We start from the raw sequence: 19,313 nt of genomic DNA on the forward strand, positions 1-19,313 counted from the left end.
GTCGTGTGGGAAAAACCGGCACCGAGCAACCGCCGCCTCGGTTCCACGTTTAACCCTAATGTACCTCAATGGAGAATGTAATTATTCTTATCAGAGAATAATTTATGAATTTCCTCGTTTTATTAACAATAATAAAATGCTTTTTTTCCTAATTAAAATTATAAAATGCGTAATTATACACGTTTTATTTCCTCTTGCTACCATCAAATGAGCACAGAGACACAAAATGACTGCAAAAGAGATGCAAAATAGCTACTAAGAAACACAAAATGACCACAAAGTGACATTTAAAGCCCCAAATAACGAGAGGCAGAAAACAGCTACCAAAACACACAAATACACACACACAAAAAACACATCAAATGAGCAGAAAGAGACAAAATAGAAAGAGACGCACAGCCACCACAAAGTGAGGCGAAATAACAGTAAAGTGACACACAACCACCACAATGACATGCAAATTAACAAAACTGAGATATTTCTTGCAAAATGGCAGCAAAGAGACACAAAACAATTAGAAAAGGAGACAAAAGGCCACAAAGATGCAAAATCACTACAAAATACCTAATAGGAGACACAAAATTACCAAAAAGATACAAAATGATCAAAAAGAGACACAAAATTAACATAAAGACACACGAAACAACCACAAAAACACACCAACTGAGCACAAAGAGAAAAAGAAATGACTAGAAAAAACAAAACAGCTCGAAAAGGAAATGCAAAATGACTGCGAAGGAGATGCAAACTAGCCACTAAAAGACTTAAAGTGACCACACAGAGAGACAAAATGAGCAAAAATAAACAAAAAATGACCAGAAATACACAAAATGACCAAACAGAAGCAGAAAGTTACCATAAACAGACACAAAACAACCACAAAAACACATCAAATGAGCAGAAAGAGACACAAAATGAGTATAAAAAGATGTAACAGTAAAGTGAAACATAATGACATGAGAAAAGGAGACATTCATTGAAAATGGCAGCAAAGAGACACAAAACTAGAAAAGGACACAAAAGGCTACAGATGCAAAATGACTGCAAAAGAGATGCAAAATAGCTAGTAACAGACACAAAATGACCACAAAGAGACAAAAACACAAAACAGTGAAAGAGACAGAAAACAGCTACTAAAACACACTAAATAACTACAAATACAATTACAAAAAACAAATCTAATGAGCACAAATAGACACAAAATGACTATAGAAAGAGATGCATAGCTGCCACAAAGTGAAGCAAAATAACAGTAAAGTGGCACACAACGACCATAATGACATGCAAACTACAAAAAAAGAGATATTAATGACAAAAGGACCCAAATCAAGCAGACAAAGACACTAAGAGATGAAAAACAACTGCAAAGGAGATGTAAATCAGTGACTGGGAGACATAAAATGACCACAAAGAGACACAAATGAAAACAGACACATAAGTTTACCACACAGAAATGAACTAGACAATTAGAGACACACAAAAGGGAAACTAAGAGATGCAAGCCAATAATAAAGACAATTCTAAACTGAAAGCACATCCACAATCTTGATTATCACTTTCTGCAGCTTTGTTTTCATATTTGAAATTGTTATGAAACACTTTAAATGTCTTCAGTAAAAATGAATAAGTTAATAAAAGTCTTGAAGTTTTATGTCACATCTTGAGCAGGACATCTGGAGTCAAGGGTTCAGAGACGTGTCAGATTTGTGTAAATGAATCAACGCCCAGCTCATGTCTTCATCCCAGTTTCATTATTGCAACAGCAGCTGACTTGTTTCCGGTCACAGCTGACGTTGAGAAATGGTTCCGTCCGCAGCTGATTTCACACAAAGTCCTGAAATCCATGTAACGCGATCCTTCTTTGGGCAGAGTTAAGTCCAAAAATCAGCCTCTTTTTGCTCCATTTTTGGTCTCCACCATCTCCTGAGCAAAAATACTGCTAAACTGAGCTGCAACTCATTTTAAACCACTGTAAAGTTGATTCTCTGCACTGAAAAACACACTTTGAGTCATTTTTTGTTGTAAAATATCAGCTCTAGTTGCTTTACGTTGGAACCCAAAATGGAAGAAAATCCACACGAATAAAATGTACAATTGACTTTTATTATTATTAATCATTTTGAACAAAGAAATTAACTACATGTTTCCGTTCACATTAAAAGGAAATCGCGGATCTGTTGCACAATAATAACCAAAATACAGACAGCTCATATCTACAGGTGGAACGAAACCAACGGGACAGAGGACAGTTACTGCGAACGCTTCTGGTTCAGCTCAGAAAAAGAAACTGAAAAGCCAGTTCTGACATCCACACATCTTCTGGCTCCATGTTCAGTTCAAACAGCAGAAGAAGAACAGGAGGAAGTGAGGCGTCTCCGAGCTGTTGCATCATTTCCGGCGTCGGCCTCCTGATGAGCGACTCGGCGACTGTCTGCTGCCGCTTCTACAGGACGGAAAACACCATAAAGTTATTACAGTCATACATGACGCTGCAGGTAAATGATGTTCAGCGTCTACAGACCTGCAACTTGGCGAAGATGCTGCTGCCCTCAAGTGTCTGGGAGGAGAATAACTGAGCGAGCGAGAGTCTCTCAGAGAATCGGCAGGAACCCGACGAGGCCGAACAGAGCTGAAAGGAAAACACACAAAATATTAAAACTACCAAACAGTGGTAGAATCCACAGTATAATTAATGATGACAATAGCATTAAACTTCCACATACAAGCTGGTATTCACTGGCAGTCTGTCAAAAACAACAATGATTTGATTATTACTCTAACTTCTATCACCCTGTAATGGGCCGCATCCTAAAAAAACGACGCAAATAAATGATTAGTTAAAATTTAAACATGGCTAAAAGCAATTAAAAGTGAGCTTAAAGCAATAGTGAGCTAAAAGCAATAAATAGTTGGCAAAAAGAAAGGAACAGTTAGCTAAAAGTAATAGCTCAAAGAAAAAATAGCTGAAAGAAATTGTTAGCTAAAAGCAATGAATAAGCTAAAAGTAGCAGTTAGCTAAAAGAAATAGTTCAAACAAAGTTAGCTAAAAGAAATAAACAGCTAGCTAAAAGTAATAAACAAATGAATAGTTAGCTAAAAGTCAGCTAAAAGAAATCAATAGCTAGCTAAAATAAATAGTTAGCTTAAAGAAACAGTTAGCTAAAAGCAATAAATAGGTAGCTAAAATAAATAGTTAGCTTAAAGAAACAATTAGTTAGCTAAAAGCAATAAATTGATAGCTAAAAGTAATAGTAAGCTCAAACAAATAAATAGTTAGCTAAAAGTCAGCTAAAAGAAATAAAGTTAGCTAAAAGAAATAAATAGTTAGCTAAAAGCAACAGTTAGCTAAAAGAAATGGTTAGCTTAAAGAAAAAGTTAGCTAAACGCAATAAATTGACAGCTAAAAGTAATAGCTCAGACAAATGAACAGTTAGCTAAAAGCAATGAATAGCTAGCTAAAAGCAACAGTTAGCACAAAGAAACAAATAGTTCAAAGAAGCAGTTAGTTAAAATAGTTATCTCAATTTTATTTAGCATAAAGTAAAAAATAGTAAGCTAAAGGGAATGAATAGTTAGTTAAAAGTAATAGCTGGCTAATACCTAAAAGAAACCGATTGAATCCTGAGCAAAAGGTAATACAGTTAGCCAAAAGTAATTAAAAAGTTGAAAGTAATGAATAAAATGTTTACAGATTTCTTAAAATAACAGAGAAAATATTGAAACAATTGGGTAATGCATAAAAATTATAAACGGTCAGCTAAAATGAAGGATAAATGAACAGAATATGTATAAGTAAAATATAAATGGTCAAAAAGTTTGCTAAATGTAAATTTATATGTGTGGGTATCTGCTGAGGTTCTGCCTCCAGACGGCAGAAATGCAAACCCACAGTCACATCATTCATACAGTTAATTATATATAATAACATTCACTTAAATCAGAAAACTACATTTGAAATACGCTGTGACAACAAAAGGTTTCAGAATCAATCATATCAGATTTGGTTTTCTCCAAATTAAAAGGATTATACAATGTGCAAATTAAATTTATCTCCAAAAGGAGACACATGAACTGAGTTAGTTGGATTTTAGAGTCTGATTCTTGGTTTTGTCCCACAGTTCGTTCTGTATTGTTGATGATATAACTGATATAAATTAAAGCTGCAGTTAAATGGAGCATCAAATATTCTCTTTCAGATTAAAAGTGAAGTCTTTAGAACAAAGATGGTGGAGGTTTCTTCTCCTCACCTCTTCTTCACTGTTTCCTTTTCGTTGTCAGACGAGGAGGACGAGGAATGAGAGCTCTGAGTTTTGTCTGTTTTCCTGTAAAAAAAACACAAATTATTCATAATTACAGTGAAGTTCAGTCACAACAATAAGGTCATTAACATTTTAAATTATCACATTTTTAGAACTATTTCTGCTCTGATTGGCCTGAAATCTTTACAGCATAAAATATTGATATACACAAAGAAAGTAATGAAATTTTAGCTTGATATGTCAATAATAACTTCAGACAATTAGTTTTACAAAAAAATGCCTGTTCACTCACTTTCAGCAGGTTTTTTCTTCCAATAGAATTTGAGTCCAATTGAACAACAGGAACTATTAAAGATTAAAACCTGAAACAATAACAGTGACGATTTCAGGTTTTTATCTTTAATTGCTCCTGAGATTTCAATGTGAGAAAAACCCTACTGGAAGTGTGTCGACGGGTATTTTGAATAAAAAATAAAGTTCTGAAGGTATTTGATATTTCAAGCTAAACTTTCAAAGATAAAATTTTAAATATTCATAGTTTATGACAAAGTTCCCAGTTAATCACAGACGGCTGAACAGAAGGAACCCGATGATCTGAGATGGAAGAACTCTTAAAGTCTGTAAAACAGCAGCTGTATTATTTTAACCCTGTTGTCTTCATTTACGGGCACCAAAAAATATTGCTTCCTTGTCTGAAAAAAATTCAAAAATTCAGCAAAAAAATTCCCCAAATTTCTGAAAATTTGCAAAACCTTCTGGAAGAAAATTCCAATAATTCCATAAAAGTTTCCATTGTAATTGTTATTAAAAAAAATAAAAAATTGGCAAGAAAATTCTTGTAAATATTTTCAAAAAATGAGTAAAAAATGTTCTAAAAAATCCTAAAAATATCTAAAATTATTACATATATTAGCAAAATTTTAAATATTTTTGTGTTTCTTAAGAACATTCACAAAAAAAATCAACCAAAATCCAGCGAAATTCGCTGGATTTTGGTTGATTTTTTTGTGAATGTTCTTAAGAAACATTTTTAACATTTCTTTTTTCCACCAAAAAATGTTCAAAGATTTCCCAAAAATGCTGAAAATGTGGACATCAGAAGTTTCACCGTGAAAATATATTTTTTTTCCCCACATTTTCAAACTTTAAAACAGGTCAATTTTGACCCGCAGGACGACACGAGGGTTAATAAATTAATTTTCCTGCTCACCCTTTTCCCTGCTCCGCCTCAGAGTCTGAGCTCTCCGAGGAGGAGGACGACGAGGAGGAAGAGGAGGACGATGAGGAGGATGAAGAGGAGCTGGAGCTGCTGCTGCCTTTCTTGTCGGCCTCTTTCCCGTTCACGGCGCTCTTATTTCTGGCCGCTTGCTCCGGAGGTGGAGCCGGTTGGGCCGCCGGCGACGGCTGCTTCCTGCTCGACGGCTGCTTGGCGTCCGATTGGCTGCCGGCCGGAGACCTTCGGGGCAGTGAGCTCCTCCTACCTGAGGGCGGAGCGTGGGAGGAGTCTCTGGAGGATCGACTCTTCTCTGGTGCTGCTTTGGCTGCTTTCTTCTCCTGTGGAGGTGAAGGTGAGGAGGAGGAGGATGAGGAGGAGCTGGAGGAGGATGATGAAGAGGAGGAGCGAGGAGGAGGAAGAGGAGGAGGAAGAACTTCTTTCTGCTGCTGACGTTCCTTCTCTCTCTCCCTCTGCTGTTCCACCTCTCTCTGTCTGGGTCTCTCTCGTTCTCTAGACAGGGATCGGCTGGTTCTCCTCCGTCGCTGAGGAGAAGGAGAGCGACGAAGTCTGGAGGAGGAAAATATCAAGAGTAAGTTTCAGAGCAGCTGATAGCATTTTATTTAACTTCAAGTTTAAATAATGATGTTTGGACACAGTCGATGTGGCTAAAATCTTTGCTTCTCGTCATCTCTAGTACAGTTAAATACACAAAAACATTCTAAAGTGTGTATATTCCAAAATTGTCAAAATTTTAGGCAGCGCAAGGAACAAACTAATGTCGACTTTTAGGTCTAACTTGGTTAATGTTTACTGAATGTTTACTGGGAGTCGACTCCAAACTAACCAGTGTCAAAGAAGTCGTCAACTAGACAACTAGAAAAGCACTCAGAGAGCGCAGTACTCCGCCAAGGCTGTCCATTCCCCCATATGGCGTTGTCAGAAATGCAGCATTTGTTTATTAGTTACTGATAATCAGAAATCATGGCAACATAGAATGCGGTCATTTAATCTAGGTGTACCCACAAACAAAATGATGCACTGAGCACAGGCGTGTGTTATGCATGTGTACGTTATGTACAGATACTAAATCACGTGACCTAAATATGTAGCGGGCGGCAGGAATTGATGGGACTCAGAAACACCCCCACAATTTAATCAATTGTTCCTTGTATGATTATTATTTCTGATAAGTCCTCAGCAGTGGATTTGTAGTAGGATCGTAACCATGTGATCGTCAGCAGGCAGCTGACATAGTGTTCACTTGTTGTCATAGTTACAGTGACGTCGTGCCACTATCTGGCAATGATACAGAAATCTTTAATAAATCCGTGGATCCACACAATAAGCCACATCACTGACACAATCTAATCAGGTGGTCCTTGTGTCATTTCTAACCTTCCCTGAAAATTTCATCCAAATCCTTTTGTTTTTGAGTAATGTAGCGCACAGACACACAGACGGATAAACCAATGCCGATCATCACATAACCTGCAAACACCAGTTTGTGTATCAATATTACTAACATGGTAGAGCATCTAAAAACAGCAGCTAACTCAAAAACACAGTATGAAAAGATAAAAAAAAATCTCCACAAGAACATTTATAGACCACCACATACACATAAAAAACAAAAAAAGATACAAAAATCACCTCTAAAAGTTGCAAAATTACCATAAAAAGACACAAAATCACCAGAAAGACACTATTTCCACAAAAAGAAGTGAAAGCACCACAAAAGATGCAAAAATAACAAAAAGACACAAAATCACCATAAAAACATGCAATTCACCACAACAGGATGCAAAACCAACGCAAAATTCTGCAAAAGCACCACAAAAACACACAAAGGATGAATGCAACCACATAAAATCTGAACCCTAAAATGTTTGTTTCCAGCTCTGTCCCTTCTCAGATATTAACATTTATAAACCAGGTTCTGGTCCTACCTGCTGGGGGGGCTGCGTCTCCTCGGACTCCTGGATCTTGATCTGCTTCTCCTTCTTGGACTCCTGGTCCTGCTCCTTCTGATAACCCTCTCCCTCTCTCTGTCTCTGTCTCTGCCTCTCTGTCTGTCTCGGTCTGTCCAGGTCGGAGGAGGAGGAGAAGCTCTTCTGGACCTGGACTGTGGTTCCTGGTACTGTCTGGGTGGAGTGCGACGGGCCGGGGAGGCGTTGGAGGTCCTCTGGGGAGGAGAGCGAGACCTCCTGGCCGATGGGCTGGACCTGGTGGGCCTCCTGGATGGGGAGAACCTTCTGCCTCTGAGGGGCGATGGAGGAGGACTGGGGCTGTCAGCCTGGGTGGGGCTGTAGCGCTCCTGGCCTTTAGAGCGGTTCTCCTGATCTCTGGACCGGTTCTCCTGGTCTCTGGATCGGTTCTCCTGGTCTCTGGATCGAATCTCTTGGCCTCTGGACCGGTTCTCCTGGTCTCTGGATCGAATCTCTTGGCCTCTGGACCGGGTCTCCTGGCCTCTGGATCGAATCTCCTGGTCTCTGGACCGGGTCTCCTGGTCTCTGGATCGAATCTCCTGGTCTCTGGACCGGGTCTCCTGGTCTCTGGATCGAATCTCCTGGTCTCTGGACCGGTTCTCCTGGTCTCTGGATCGAACCTCCTGGTCTCGTCTCTCAGGTTTATCTGCTTCCTTCCGTCTACTGGCGTCGCCTCCAGAACTTTCTTTCTTACCGTTTGCTAAATATCTCTGAAAAGCGGCTCCGATGGCAGACTGAGCAGTTTTCTCAGGGCTGCTGGCTGATTCGACCTTCTTGGTTTCACCTTCATCTTCAGAAGAGGAGGAGGAGGATGAAGAGGAGGAGGAAGACGAGGAGCTGTCGCTGTCGCTGCCACTGCTGCTGCTGCTACTAGTACTACTGCTGCTGCTGCTGCTGCTTTCTCGTCTTTTCTCGGCCTGTTTCGCCTCCTTCTCCTCGGGTTTCTCCTTCTGCTGCTCTGATCGGTCGCTCCTGTTCTTCTCCGCAGGTCTCGATGCTTCTCTCCTTCCATCTGCAGAAGATCTGACCACCTCCTCTCTCCTTCTGCCTCCTTCTCTGTCCTGTTCTCTCTGTTTCAGGACCTCCCTGTCGGCCTCCCGCCTCTTCTCTACCTCCCGTTCTTTTTGGCGTCCGTTGGCGACAGGCGATGGCGAGAGGTTTCCGTCCCGTCTCCTGTCATTTTTGTGTTGCTGTGGAGACGCCTCCCTTTCCTGCCTCCTCCTGTTGTCACTCCTCGATGGCGGATCTCTCTCGGCCCGGCGCTCCCTCTCGCCGCTCCTCTCCCTCCTCGCGCCTTCCTTCTCGGGTGGTGGTGGTGACGGAGACGAGGAGTCGTGTCTCGTGTTTTTGTTCCAGTTGGCATCTCGGCTCCTTTCACTTCGACTCTCCTGTCTGGGAGGAGGAGGAGGAGAAGGAGAAGGAGATGAAGAGGAGTCATGTCTGGTCCTCTGAGGAAGGCTCTCCTTTACTTTGTCCCGCTGTTCTCTGCTTCTTGAACTCCTCGTCTTCTCCACGTCTCTGCTTCTGGAGCGCCTCCCTCGTTCTCTCTCCTTTTCTTTGCTCCTTGAACGCCTCACTCTGTCCCTCTCATGTTCAACGCTCCTTGAACGCCTCCTCCTCTCCATCACTGGGCTCCTTGAACGCCTCTTTTTCTCCATTTCTGGGCTCCGTGAATGCCTCCTTTTCTCCTCATCTACGCTCCTTGAACGCCTCCTCTTTTGTACCTCTATGCTCCTTGAACGCCTCCTCTTTTCCATTTCTACACTCCTTGACCGCCTCCTCTTTTCCATTTCTATGCTCCTTGAACGCCTCCTTTTCGGCATCTCTGTGCTCCTTGAACGCCTCCTCTTTTCCACCTCTATGCTCCTTGAACGCCTCCTCTTTTCCATCTCTATGCTCCTTGAACGCCTCCTCTTTTCCATCTCTATGCTCCTTGAACGCCTCCTCTTTTCCACCTCTATGCTCCTTGAACGCCTCCTCTTTTCCGCCTCTGTGCTCCTTGAACACCTCCTCTTTTCCACCTCTAAGCTCCTTGAACGCCTCCCCTTGTCGCTCTCCTGCTGTTTGCTCCTGGACCTCCTTCCTTTTTCCCTCTCGTTGGTTTTCTGTGGTGGAGGAGAAGGTGATGAGGAGGAGTCATGTCTCCTCTTCGTGGAGGTTTTCTCTGTCCTACTCTGTCGATCTTTTTCCCTCTCGAGATCTGGCCTCTTCTAGACGACAGAAGAAAAGATTTGTTAGTGTTTTTAGTGAATTTTATGTCGTTCTATGAAAACAAATCTGCCAGTTTCTCCCCACAGACCTCCTCAGAATCAGCTGCACCTCCTCAGATGTTTTTATCTCCAGTAACTTTAGTATATTGAATGAAGCCATGTAAGGTTTCACCTCCTATCAATATTTTTAGAGTTACAGACCCTCCAACAGGTCCAGATCCATCACTTTTTAATGGACTTTTTCCATCATTTCTGAGCCTCACAATTTCATCATTACAGCAGATAGACACATGACATTTTAGGATGAAAAACACATTTGAGCTCTGGTTAAAAAAAAAAAAAAAATCAAAGAAAAAATCACACAAAACAGGGCAAATTAGACATTAAATGCCAAATTTCTGACACAAAACAAGAAGAACGACACGCTAAACAGGAAAAATGACACGTTTTACATCCATCCAGGTGTTACAATCTCAACAGTACTTTAGGTCATTTTGGATAAGCACATTCTGGGGAAACTAGGTGATCATTTTTGACAATTTTGGGTCATTTTGGAGAAGCTTCTGTCATTTTGGGCAAAAACTGAGCAATTTAGGAGACGTTTCGGATCATTTTGAGTGAGTTTTGGGGTTATTTTGGACATCTTTGAGTCATTTTGCCCGATTTTTGATAAAGAATAGGGCATTCTGTGTAAACTTTCAAGGCTTATATCAGCATGTGTAATATGTGGTTGGTCAAAACAGGTTATAGACAATGAAAGAATTATTTTTCCCACACAGGATCATCTAACAGATCATCTACAGCATTCAGAATTTGTTTAAGAGTCTTTTAGCTTCTCCTCTGGTAGCGTTCCATTCATGTTCTGTCAGTTTTTGTTGGTGTTTGGAGGTTTATTTCCCTAGATCTGGTTGGTTTTCTACAGATTAACTTTCATGTAGAGTAAATTATAACTGCCCCACACAGCGTCTTTCTTACCCCGTCGCCTCCGTGACGCTGTGGACTCGGCTCCTCGTAGCTTCGCCTCCTCCTGTCCGGCGATCGGCCTTTTCTACCTTCGTTTCTCGTGGTTTGGTCCTGCTGACGTGATCTCAACGGAGGTGGAGATTGGCTGTTAAAATTCACACAGATAAAGGAATTTAATCGGGTTTAACAGCATTCAAATGAACCCTATCAAACCCTAAAGAGAACACTGTTATAGCAAGCTCATTAGCATTTAATCACCTACCAAAAAATCCAGTTTGACAAGCTAGAGGTCCAAGATAAATGCAAATTAGACTTTCATTTCTAATAAAAGGGACCTACATCTAATTTATCATATGAACAATTTATTTTATACTGCTTACATGTGATCTTTTAAAATTTTATGGTTGTGGGAATTTTATTTATGGAGATTGTTTTTTAAAGAAAACTTCAAAAATTCCAGGTCAGAAAATGTAAGAAAAGTCGCACTTCACAGCATAAATAGTGTTCAATGTCTTCAGAAAAAAAAAAAACTCTCATTGCCAAAATATTTCACTAAACTTAGTTCTGGGTGCCAAATAACAAACACGCATCTGTTATCTGAAATGACACATCCAAAATTAATTTCTCATGAGTCAAACTGTTCATTTTTTTTTAATTGTTTGTACATAAATAGGAATTCTAGATATATTAAATTATTGTAACTCACATGAATATAACTGCAGATGTCTGAAATATGTTTTCAAAATGTTATATTTACCTTTAGAACAAGTCAGAAATTTGAATTAATGCACCAAAATGGAATTTACAGTCAAAACGACACTGCAGATATCTTCAATGCCACATATTTTAAAGTAGAATCAACATTTTCACAAGTCACAATCTTTTTTTTTCAACAAAGTCGGCTGCAGATGTTTGTTGTCATTAATCATATCGGTAAGAAAAAAAAAAGGAATTACTGCTTTTTATATAATTAAAATTAAAGATATTTGTAAATCTGATTTCACAAGTCTAAATGCATTTTCCACACATGAAACTACATATTAAAACATGACACAATTGCCTAACAGCAAAATTTTAAATCAACATTTTCACAGCTAAAAATTAATTGATTATATGGCAACCTTTGCACACATTATTAACACTAATTAAAAATCTAGTTTTAGAGGCTGTGAATTGATTCAACACTGCAGAAAGAGTTTAGATGTTATTTATTGATGCATATTGATAATTTATTTTCCATTGTTGATTAATCTGCCGCTTAACTGATCTATATTATCTGAATAGCACTTAAAAAAATACTAAACAAAAAACAAATCCTCTCATTTCTAAGAAGCTGGGACCAAAAAAATGTCAGAAATTTTTCTGGATTTAGTCACCAGCCAAGTTTTGCCTAAAGTTCAGGAAGAATTGCAGTTAAAAAAAAAAAAAACACCCATTTACTGGAGGATCAGGTTATATTTTTGAAAACTAAAACAGTTTTATCCTCACTTGACGAGTATTTTTAAGTTGAGGAGCTAGTTAGCGCTTAGCTCAATAAAGAGAAACCATTTTTTTGCTGCCATAGATGCTGGTCGTTAAAAATAAATAGAAAATAAATCGACAAAGTGTTTAACAGCAAGTTTAGTCTCAAACATTGATTCACACAAAGCAGCAGCCAGCATCTAAAGCATCTCAGCGGCTTCTAGAGTTAAGATAAGAGATAAATCTTTATTTTCATTGCACAGTCGTACAAAAATTTAAGTGTTGTTCACATCGGTGCTCAAAAAGAAGGACATGCAAACGTCAAAAGATAAGCATGTACAGTTAACTGAACATATAAAATAATAAAGATTATTTACATAATATATAAAACTTAAATACATCTATCAAAATAAATAATGTGCAGAATAAAGTGAGCAATATTCTGCATACTGTTTATTATTTTTTAATTAATTAAGTTTTTACAAAATGTGAGAATACAGGGGTCCCTCATCTATTGCAAGGGGTTATGTTCCAGACCCCCCTGCGATAAACGAAAATGCGTGAAGTAGCGACTACATTTATTTTATTATTTAGATATATTTTAAGGCTTTATAAACCCTCCCCACACACCGCAGAGCAACAGTATGCACAGCGATCATATGTCTATGCGAAATGAGCAAGGCGAGAAGCGGCCAGCGTTGTCAGCTACACATTTTATTTCGATTAAATATTCATCTAATATGTTTAAAATATTATTATTTATATATTTTTTATATTCTTTTCAAATTTTTAGGCTAGAAAATGCTCATTTTACTGCAAAAAATAATTAAAATAATGTAGCGATCGCAGAGCTGGTCGCTGTGACTGAACTGTTGTCCTGCAATGCATCATGGGAGTTCAGGGTGTTGCGGGTTTAAATGTCATTATCGTGGTTTATGTTAGTGTTCCAGTGTTATTAGTGTTTGTGTTTTATTGTGTTTTTGTGGTTTAGTCCGCCTAGTTAGTTTGGTTAAGTGCTGTGTTGTCAGGACCGTTAGTGTGAAGTGTGTTTGATGACTTCCTGCCACATTTTCTGTAGCGCTGCTCTCTGTGTGTGTCAAAATAAAAGCATCTGGCAGTTGCATAGTGCATAAAAGGCAGCGTCATTCTTTAATGCATCTCGCCACAATAAATATATAAAAATACCTACATAGCGCAAAATCCTACTATATAGCAAAAAATCCTGCCATACAGTGACACTGCAAAAAAAGTGAACTGCGACATGGCAAAGGACCACTGTAATCATCACGCTGAGATCAGTTTATGTTTATATTTCTGTATTTTCCTACCTGTGAGCGGAGCTGGACGAGATGCTTCGGTGCCGCGTCGACTTTGTTTTCGGAGGGCTTTCGCTGTTTTTTCTGCTCTTCTTTGACACTTTCTGTTTCTCATCTGAGGAGCTAAAAGTTGGCAAAAGACAGAAAGTCACACACGAGTTCAACACATTTTACAGGAATCTTTAACGGAGCTGCAGTTAACAAAGAGCAAAGACGAACACCAACCTGTCGTCTTCCTCCTCCGACACCTCACTGGAAAACAGATTTTAAAGTTTAGTGTCTTTGTTCAAACCGACAGGTGAAATGTAGAAAAACAGAAATCAGACAGAGGAATACCGTTTCTTTTTCTTCTTTTTGGATTTCTTCTTCTCTCTGCGAGGAGACGGTGACGGACTCTCTGAGCTGCTCGGAAACAAAGAAAAACCGTCAGACTGATTTATCGGCCTTCTGTGTTGTTTCTGCTGAAGTTCATCCTCTCACCTGTCTCTGTTCTTGTTTTTCTTTTTCTTCTTCCGGCTGCGTTTCTTGGGAGGAGAATCCGACTCCTCTGAATCTTCCACCAACCTGGAGAAGCAACAAACGTCGAATCAGGGACAGAAATAATAGTTTTAATACTTCACTGTAACGTGACGATTCTGTTTTTGTCCTCACGTATATTTCTGCTGCTGCAGTCTTTCCCTCTCAAGGCGTTCCTGCTCTCGCTTCTCTTTTTCTTTCTCCTTGCGGTCGGCGTGGAACGACGATCCGTCCACATAGTCGCTGGAGATGCCGAAAGCGGCGCGAAGTCGGTCGTTTTTCTGCTGGTTGGCAGCGGCGAGAGCATGAGTCTCCGTCACCCTGAGAGGAAACACAACATTCAGCTTCTGTCAACTTCACATAGATTTAACGAAGAGTTAAAACATGCAGGTCTTCTGGGATTGCCACATTATCCGACCTCCCTGGGAACAGGTCCGTGAACATGTAGAGTGGCAAGAAAAAGTATGTGAACCTTTTGAAATTTCATAGTTTTCTGCATTAATTCATCATAAAATGTGATCTGATCTTCATCTAGTCAAAGGCATTGACAAATATAATGTGCCTAAAACATTAACACACCAAAGACAACAAAGTCTTTTATGGTTTAAACTAGACATTCTTGGAACTGTAATAATTTGCCTTTTCATTTTAAATAAAAAGAGAATTTTAAAAAAACAGACTGTTTATGTGATTTATGAGAAATTAGATGATATTATCAACACCAAAGCTTCTGGAGTGTTTCTCTGTGGTATCGTAGGTGTCGTTGGTTCTGGAGAAACTGGAAAACACAAAACAACTTGTGCAGCTACGGCAACATTTCTGCTGCAACTTGTGGGAAGAAGCATGGAAATATTCAGCGTCTGAGTTGATAATCGGTGTCAAAAAGCTTTTAAAGGAGGAAACACCTCAAACTGACCCCAAACATTTGGATTTGTGACAGAATTCAGTTTTTATTTCTTACTTTAAATTTACTCGTCAGTTTCTTCTGTTGAAACAAAGCTCCACTAACAGGCTAAAGGCTGAAATGAGCTTGTTCTGGTTGATGAACAGAAGCTACCGTCACTATCAGAGCTGTTATTAGTGATCATCTACTGAACTTGCATATAATGATGTTTATGGAGAAACCACAGCGACAGACGAATATGTGAGGTGTAATTTCAGGTGCTGAGCTATAAATACTTTAACTACCAAGTACGATGTGACAAATAAACAACTGAACAACAACAGTAAGAAACCCTTGTGTGTGTTTTGACTGCAACAAACGTCCCTGTAGATCAGGGGTGTCAAACTCATCTTAGTTCAGCTCCACATTCAGCCCAATTTCATCTCAAGTGGGTCAGAGCAGTAAAATCACAGTATAATAACCTATAAATAACTCAAAATATTTCCTTTGTTTTAGTGCAAAAAAGTACATTCTGAAAATGTTCACATTTAGGAACTATCTTTCTACAAAACATCATGAACAACCTGAAATTTCTTAAGAAAAATAAGTTCAATTTCAACAATATTAAGCCTCAGTTTATCATTTACACATTACAACTACCAGGTCACACAGTGTTTACAAATGAATGTAACATTTAGTCACAGGTATCTGGAACTGAACGATTATAGTATTTTACTTTATGATCAATATGACAAGTCAGACAAAAAAACAACAAAAACTACACAAAATATGACAAAAACGAGACATAAAATGAACAAAAATGAAACCAATGACACGGAACAAAACAAAAGACAAGACAAAAAAAAATCTGACAAGAAAGTTACAAAGCCACAAAAAATGAACAAACAACAAAAATGAGACAAAAAATGGCAAAAGTGAGAAACAAAATGACAAGAGTAGACAAACGACACAAATGATACCCAAACAACAAATGAAGCAACACACAAAATGACAGAAATAAGACAAAAAACACAAATGAGACAAAAAGGAAGACAAAAAAAGAACAAAAACAAGACAAAGTATGACAAAAATGAGACACAAAACAACAAAAAAATTAAACCAACGACACAAAACAAAACAGAGACAAAAAATTTGACAAAAAAGTTACAAAGCGACAAAAAAAGACAAACAGCAAAAACGAAACAAAAAAAATGACAAAAGCAAGAAAGAAAATGACAAAAAAGAAGACCAACGACACAAACGATACAAAAAGAAAACACAAAACAACAAAAAATTAGACAAATGACAAAAGTCAGAGAAAAAAAAAACAGACAAAATATTACAAAAATGAGACTCAAAATGACAAAACCACAATGAGCAATATAGTATATTACTTTATGATCAAAACTACCTGTCAAGTCTAGAAACTATTTTAAATCTATAGTTTTATTAATTTACAATCTGCAGTTGATGTCTTCTCTGTAATTTTTACACTTTGAGGGCCAGATTGGACCCTCTGGAGGGCCCGTTTTGGCCCGCAGGCCACATGTTTGACACTCCTCTAAAACACGTTTTTAAAAACATGCATGGCTGCATTGTACTTACGTTGGTCTCTCGGTGGAGGCCTGTGTTGGTTCCTGCTTCTCCTGCAGCATCATGCGGAAACTGTTCACCTTCTCCTCGATCTCCTCTGCAGAATACCTGAGCGTCAAAGCAGAGAAGAGCTTTTAACAATGATGGATAAATTACAAACTTCCACATATAAAACGCTGAAAATGACCAAAAATGATGACTTTATGGCAGATTCTTTCATTAAAAAACCCAGAATCACTGGAAAATAACTGAAATTGTTCATCAGTTTACTGTTAACCAGATAACTAGTAGCGTCCGAGTCCTTTCCTTACCCCTGCTCCTCCATCATGTCCTGCAGCTCGGCACACTTGACCTCCAGCTGCCTCTTGCGTTGGTGCTCCAGGATGTCGGCATTGGGCTGCCGGTTCAGCTGACTCTCCAGCCTCTCGCGGTCCTTCTCGTCCCGCTCGCCACCACGTTCATCTCGTGGCCGTTTGACCCGAAGGCTCGACAGATTTCGCTGGACGTAACCGTTGGTGCCACTGCCCCGCGGAGTCGTGAGGCCGATCCCATTGTACATGGTTCTGCAGAGTCAAAACAGAGACGCAGCGGGTGGTTCAACAACACGACTACCTGGTACTTAAAATACGAAAACCGTAAAAGTAAAACGTGGTACTAAATATTTCATCTAGTGTTTTTCAGCTTCCTCTAGTAGAAGGCCATAAGTCAGCTTTTATATGAAGTTTACAATGAAAACAGTCCATAGTTTTGGGCTACATCAAAACAACTTTTGCTACATTTAAGCCTAAAATCCAAACTACTCCAACGTTTTAGGATCCTAAAACTGACACTTCTGAAAACGTATCTGGTACTGAAAACAAAAACTGGAGTAAAATGTGGTACTAAATATTTCATCCAGTGTTTTTCAGCTTTGTCTTCCTCTAGTAGAAGACCATAATTCAACTTTTGCATGAAGTTTAGGATGAAACCATTCCATAGTTTTGGGGTATATCCACACAACACACAACTTTTGCTACATTTAAGCCTAAAATTCAAACTACTCCGACGTTTTAGGATCCTAAAACTGAGACTTTAGAAAATGTAGTCGATTCCATTTTAGTTTTAAAACCCTGGGGTTGTGTTTTGCTCTCGACAGGCAGAAACTTGTTCTTAGGGAAACACTGAGGAAGACACACATTTACACATTCTGATTTAGTTTCGGTCCTTCCCTGATTTGTTACACTCCTGTTATTTGACCTTATTCCCAGAAGAAATCTGAAAACTTTACTGATCTCTGAGAGGAAACTGCTTGTTATAGTTTCTCCCAGTCAAAGTTTTGCAAATTTAAGCTTTTCTTCATTCAAAAGAAAAAACCTTATTGTACACAATTAACATGTTCAGTTTGACACCACACGGTTCATTTCTAATATTTCTGTTAAAAGAGGGAAGTTTCTCTGAGCTCACCTAAAACTAGAGTTTAAAACCTGCAAGAAAGATTCTGAGCTGCACGGATTAACTGATTAGTTGCAAACTTGTAATGAATCACCAACTAGTTCCATAATTGATTGGTTTGAGTAATTTTTTATTGAAAATTTTGTTCCTGCAGCATCTAGACAAGCAAAGTCAGACTATGGGAAGCATTGATGAACAATTTTCTGACACTTTAAAGACTGAATAACTAATTGATTATTCCAGAAAATATTCCACAAATTCATCAACAATGAAAATAATTGTGAGTCGTAGCCTTAATGTGAAGTAAAAACAGTGACAACTGACTTTCAGTGATGTAGCAGACATCTTGTGTCAACTTTAAAATCAAACATAACTGCTTAATGATTAATTCTGGAACTGTAGCTGCCATTTTAAGAGCTTCAAATAAATAAATAAATCACACATCGAGCAGGGATTTTTCCTTTCGGTCAAAGCTCATAGACGATAATCACAGTATAATAAAACACTAAGGGACCTCCTTTTATAAAATGGCAGACATAAACCATTAACCAGACTGTGTTTAAGTCCTAAACTGTTTGAATCTAGTCGAAACGCCAATACAACTTCTTTAAAACACCGAAATATCAACATTAACCATTTTATTTCAGGCGGCAATTTGTTGACACTCTTTTGTTTGAGGTGTGGGCCGAGTTTCCTGTAGAGTCGCTGAGAAGCCTCTGACTCTTTAGCTGGATGTGTGTCGCATCTAAACATCAAATAATATCAATATTTGGAGGATTTATTCAAGATAACACTGATTTTGTCGCGCTATAACACGTGCGCCAGATCGGGCCCGTTGCTGCGTCTGTGTGAAATTTAGCAACTTTATGATGACAAACGACAACAGAAGCTAATCTATCACTCTGGGGTGAGCAATCTGATGTTTATTGGGTCTAAAAGATGCAGCTGTAACATTCAGCTCACTTAACAGCCGGTGGATTTCATGTTTTTAACGCCTCCAAAGGCCCAACCACACTTAAGCGTTGCAAGCTGTTCCAACCTAAGCTAGCTAGCTAAGCAGCTAACGTATTTGTTACGTACCAGCAGTTTCTAGCCAAACGAAGAGTGAAACGGTGTCTGGAGGAGTTTGAAGATTTAATAACGTCCCGAACAATCACGCGTCAACACTGAGTTTAAAATAATCGCGTCTTTAGAACTGTGCGAATCAAAGAAACGCTGCTGCTAGCCCCGTTAGCCACCAGCTAGCTGCGCTGTTCTCCAACCCACAGGAGATGAAAACCGTGTGACGTCATACGCACGGTGTGTATTTCCGGACTGCGCTACGTTCAGGCACTACAGCAAAGTTGGGGCATTTGTGGTTTATATTTGAAGATTAAAAATTAACGCATTTGATTCAGCTATATGATATTTATTTAATCTAATTCGTTAGTTCTGTCCCATTAAAAAACAACATGTACAAGATATGCTTTCGTGATTAATT

At 38.9% G+C, this 19,313-nt stretch overlaps 1 protein-coding gene across 1 annotated transcript; it reads right to left on the minus strand.

Annotated features, from left to right (window-relative positions):
- Window positions 1–2,082: 2,082 nt before the first annotated feature.
- On the minus strand, window positions 2,083–19,115 carry srrm2 (serine/arginine repetitive matrix 2). The gene is made up of 14 exons (XM_023286548.3): window positions 18,914–19,115; window positions 16,714–16,965; window positions 16,415–16,510; window positions 14,062–14,247; window positions 13,891–13,974; window positions 13,747–13,812; window positions 13,636–13,662; window positions 13,423–13,533; window positions 10,646–10,778; window positions 7,422–9,670; window positions 5,470–6,042; window positions 4,248–4,322; window positions 2,522–2,629; window positions 2,083–2,443 (listed from the first exon to the last, which is right to left on the minus strand). Exons 2-14 carry the CDS (start codon window positions 16,959–16,961, stop codon window positions 2,389–2,391), a joined length of 4,011 nt encoding a protein of 1,336 aa, XP_023142316.2. The 5' UTR covers window positions 16,962–16,965; window positions 18,914–19,115; the 3' UTR covers window positions 2,083–2,388.
- Window positions 19,116–19,313: the final 198 nt, after the last annotated feature.

The sequence above is a fragment of the Amphiprion ocellaris genome, chromosome 19 (assembly GCF_022539595.1).
Source record: "Amphiprion ocellaris isolate individual 3 ecotype Okinawa chromosome 19, ASM2253959v1, whole genome shotgun sequence".
NCBI classification, from domain to species: Eukaryota; Metazoa; Chordata; class Actinopteri; family Pomacentridae; genus Amphiprion; species Amphiprion ocellaris.

Excerpts from the sequence above, each read along its gene's own strand:
- srrm2 (XM_023286548.3), bottom strand. The coding sequence starts at position 16,961 with ATGTACAATGGGATCGGCCTCACGACTCCGCGGGGCAGTGGCACCAAC. Across the intron at positions 10,779-13,422 it reads TCGTCCAGCTCCGCTCACAG|CCAATCTCCACCTCCGTTGA; the intron begins GTAGGAAAATAC and ends GAATTTTAACAG. Across the intron at positions 4,323-5,469 it reads GAGGCGGAGCAGGGAAAAGG|GAAAACAGACAAAACTCAGA; the intron begins GTGAGCAGGAAA and ends TTTTTTTTACAG.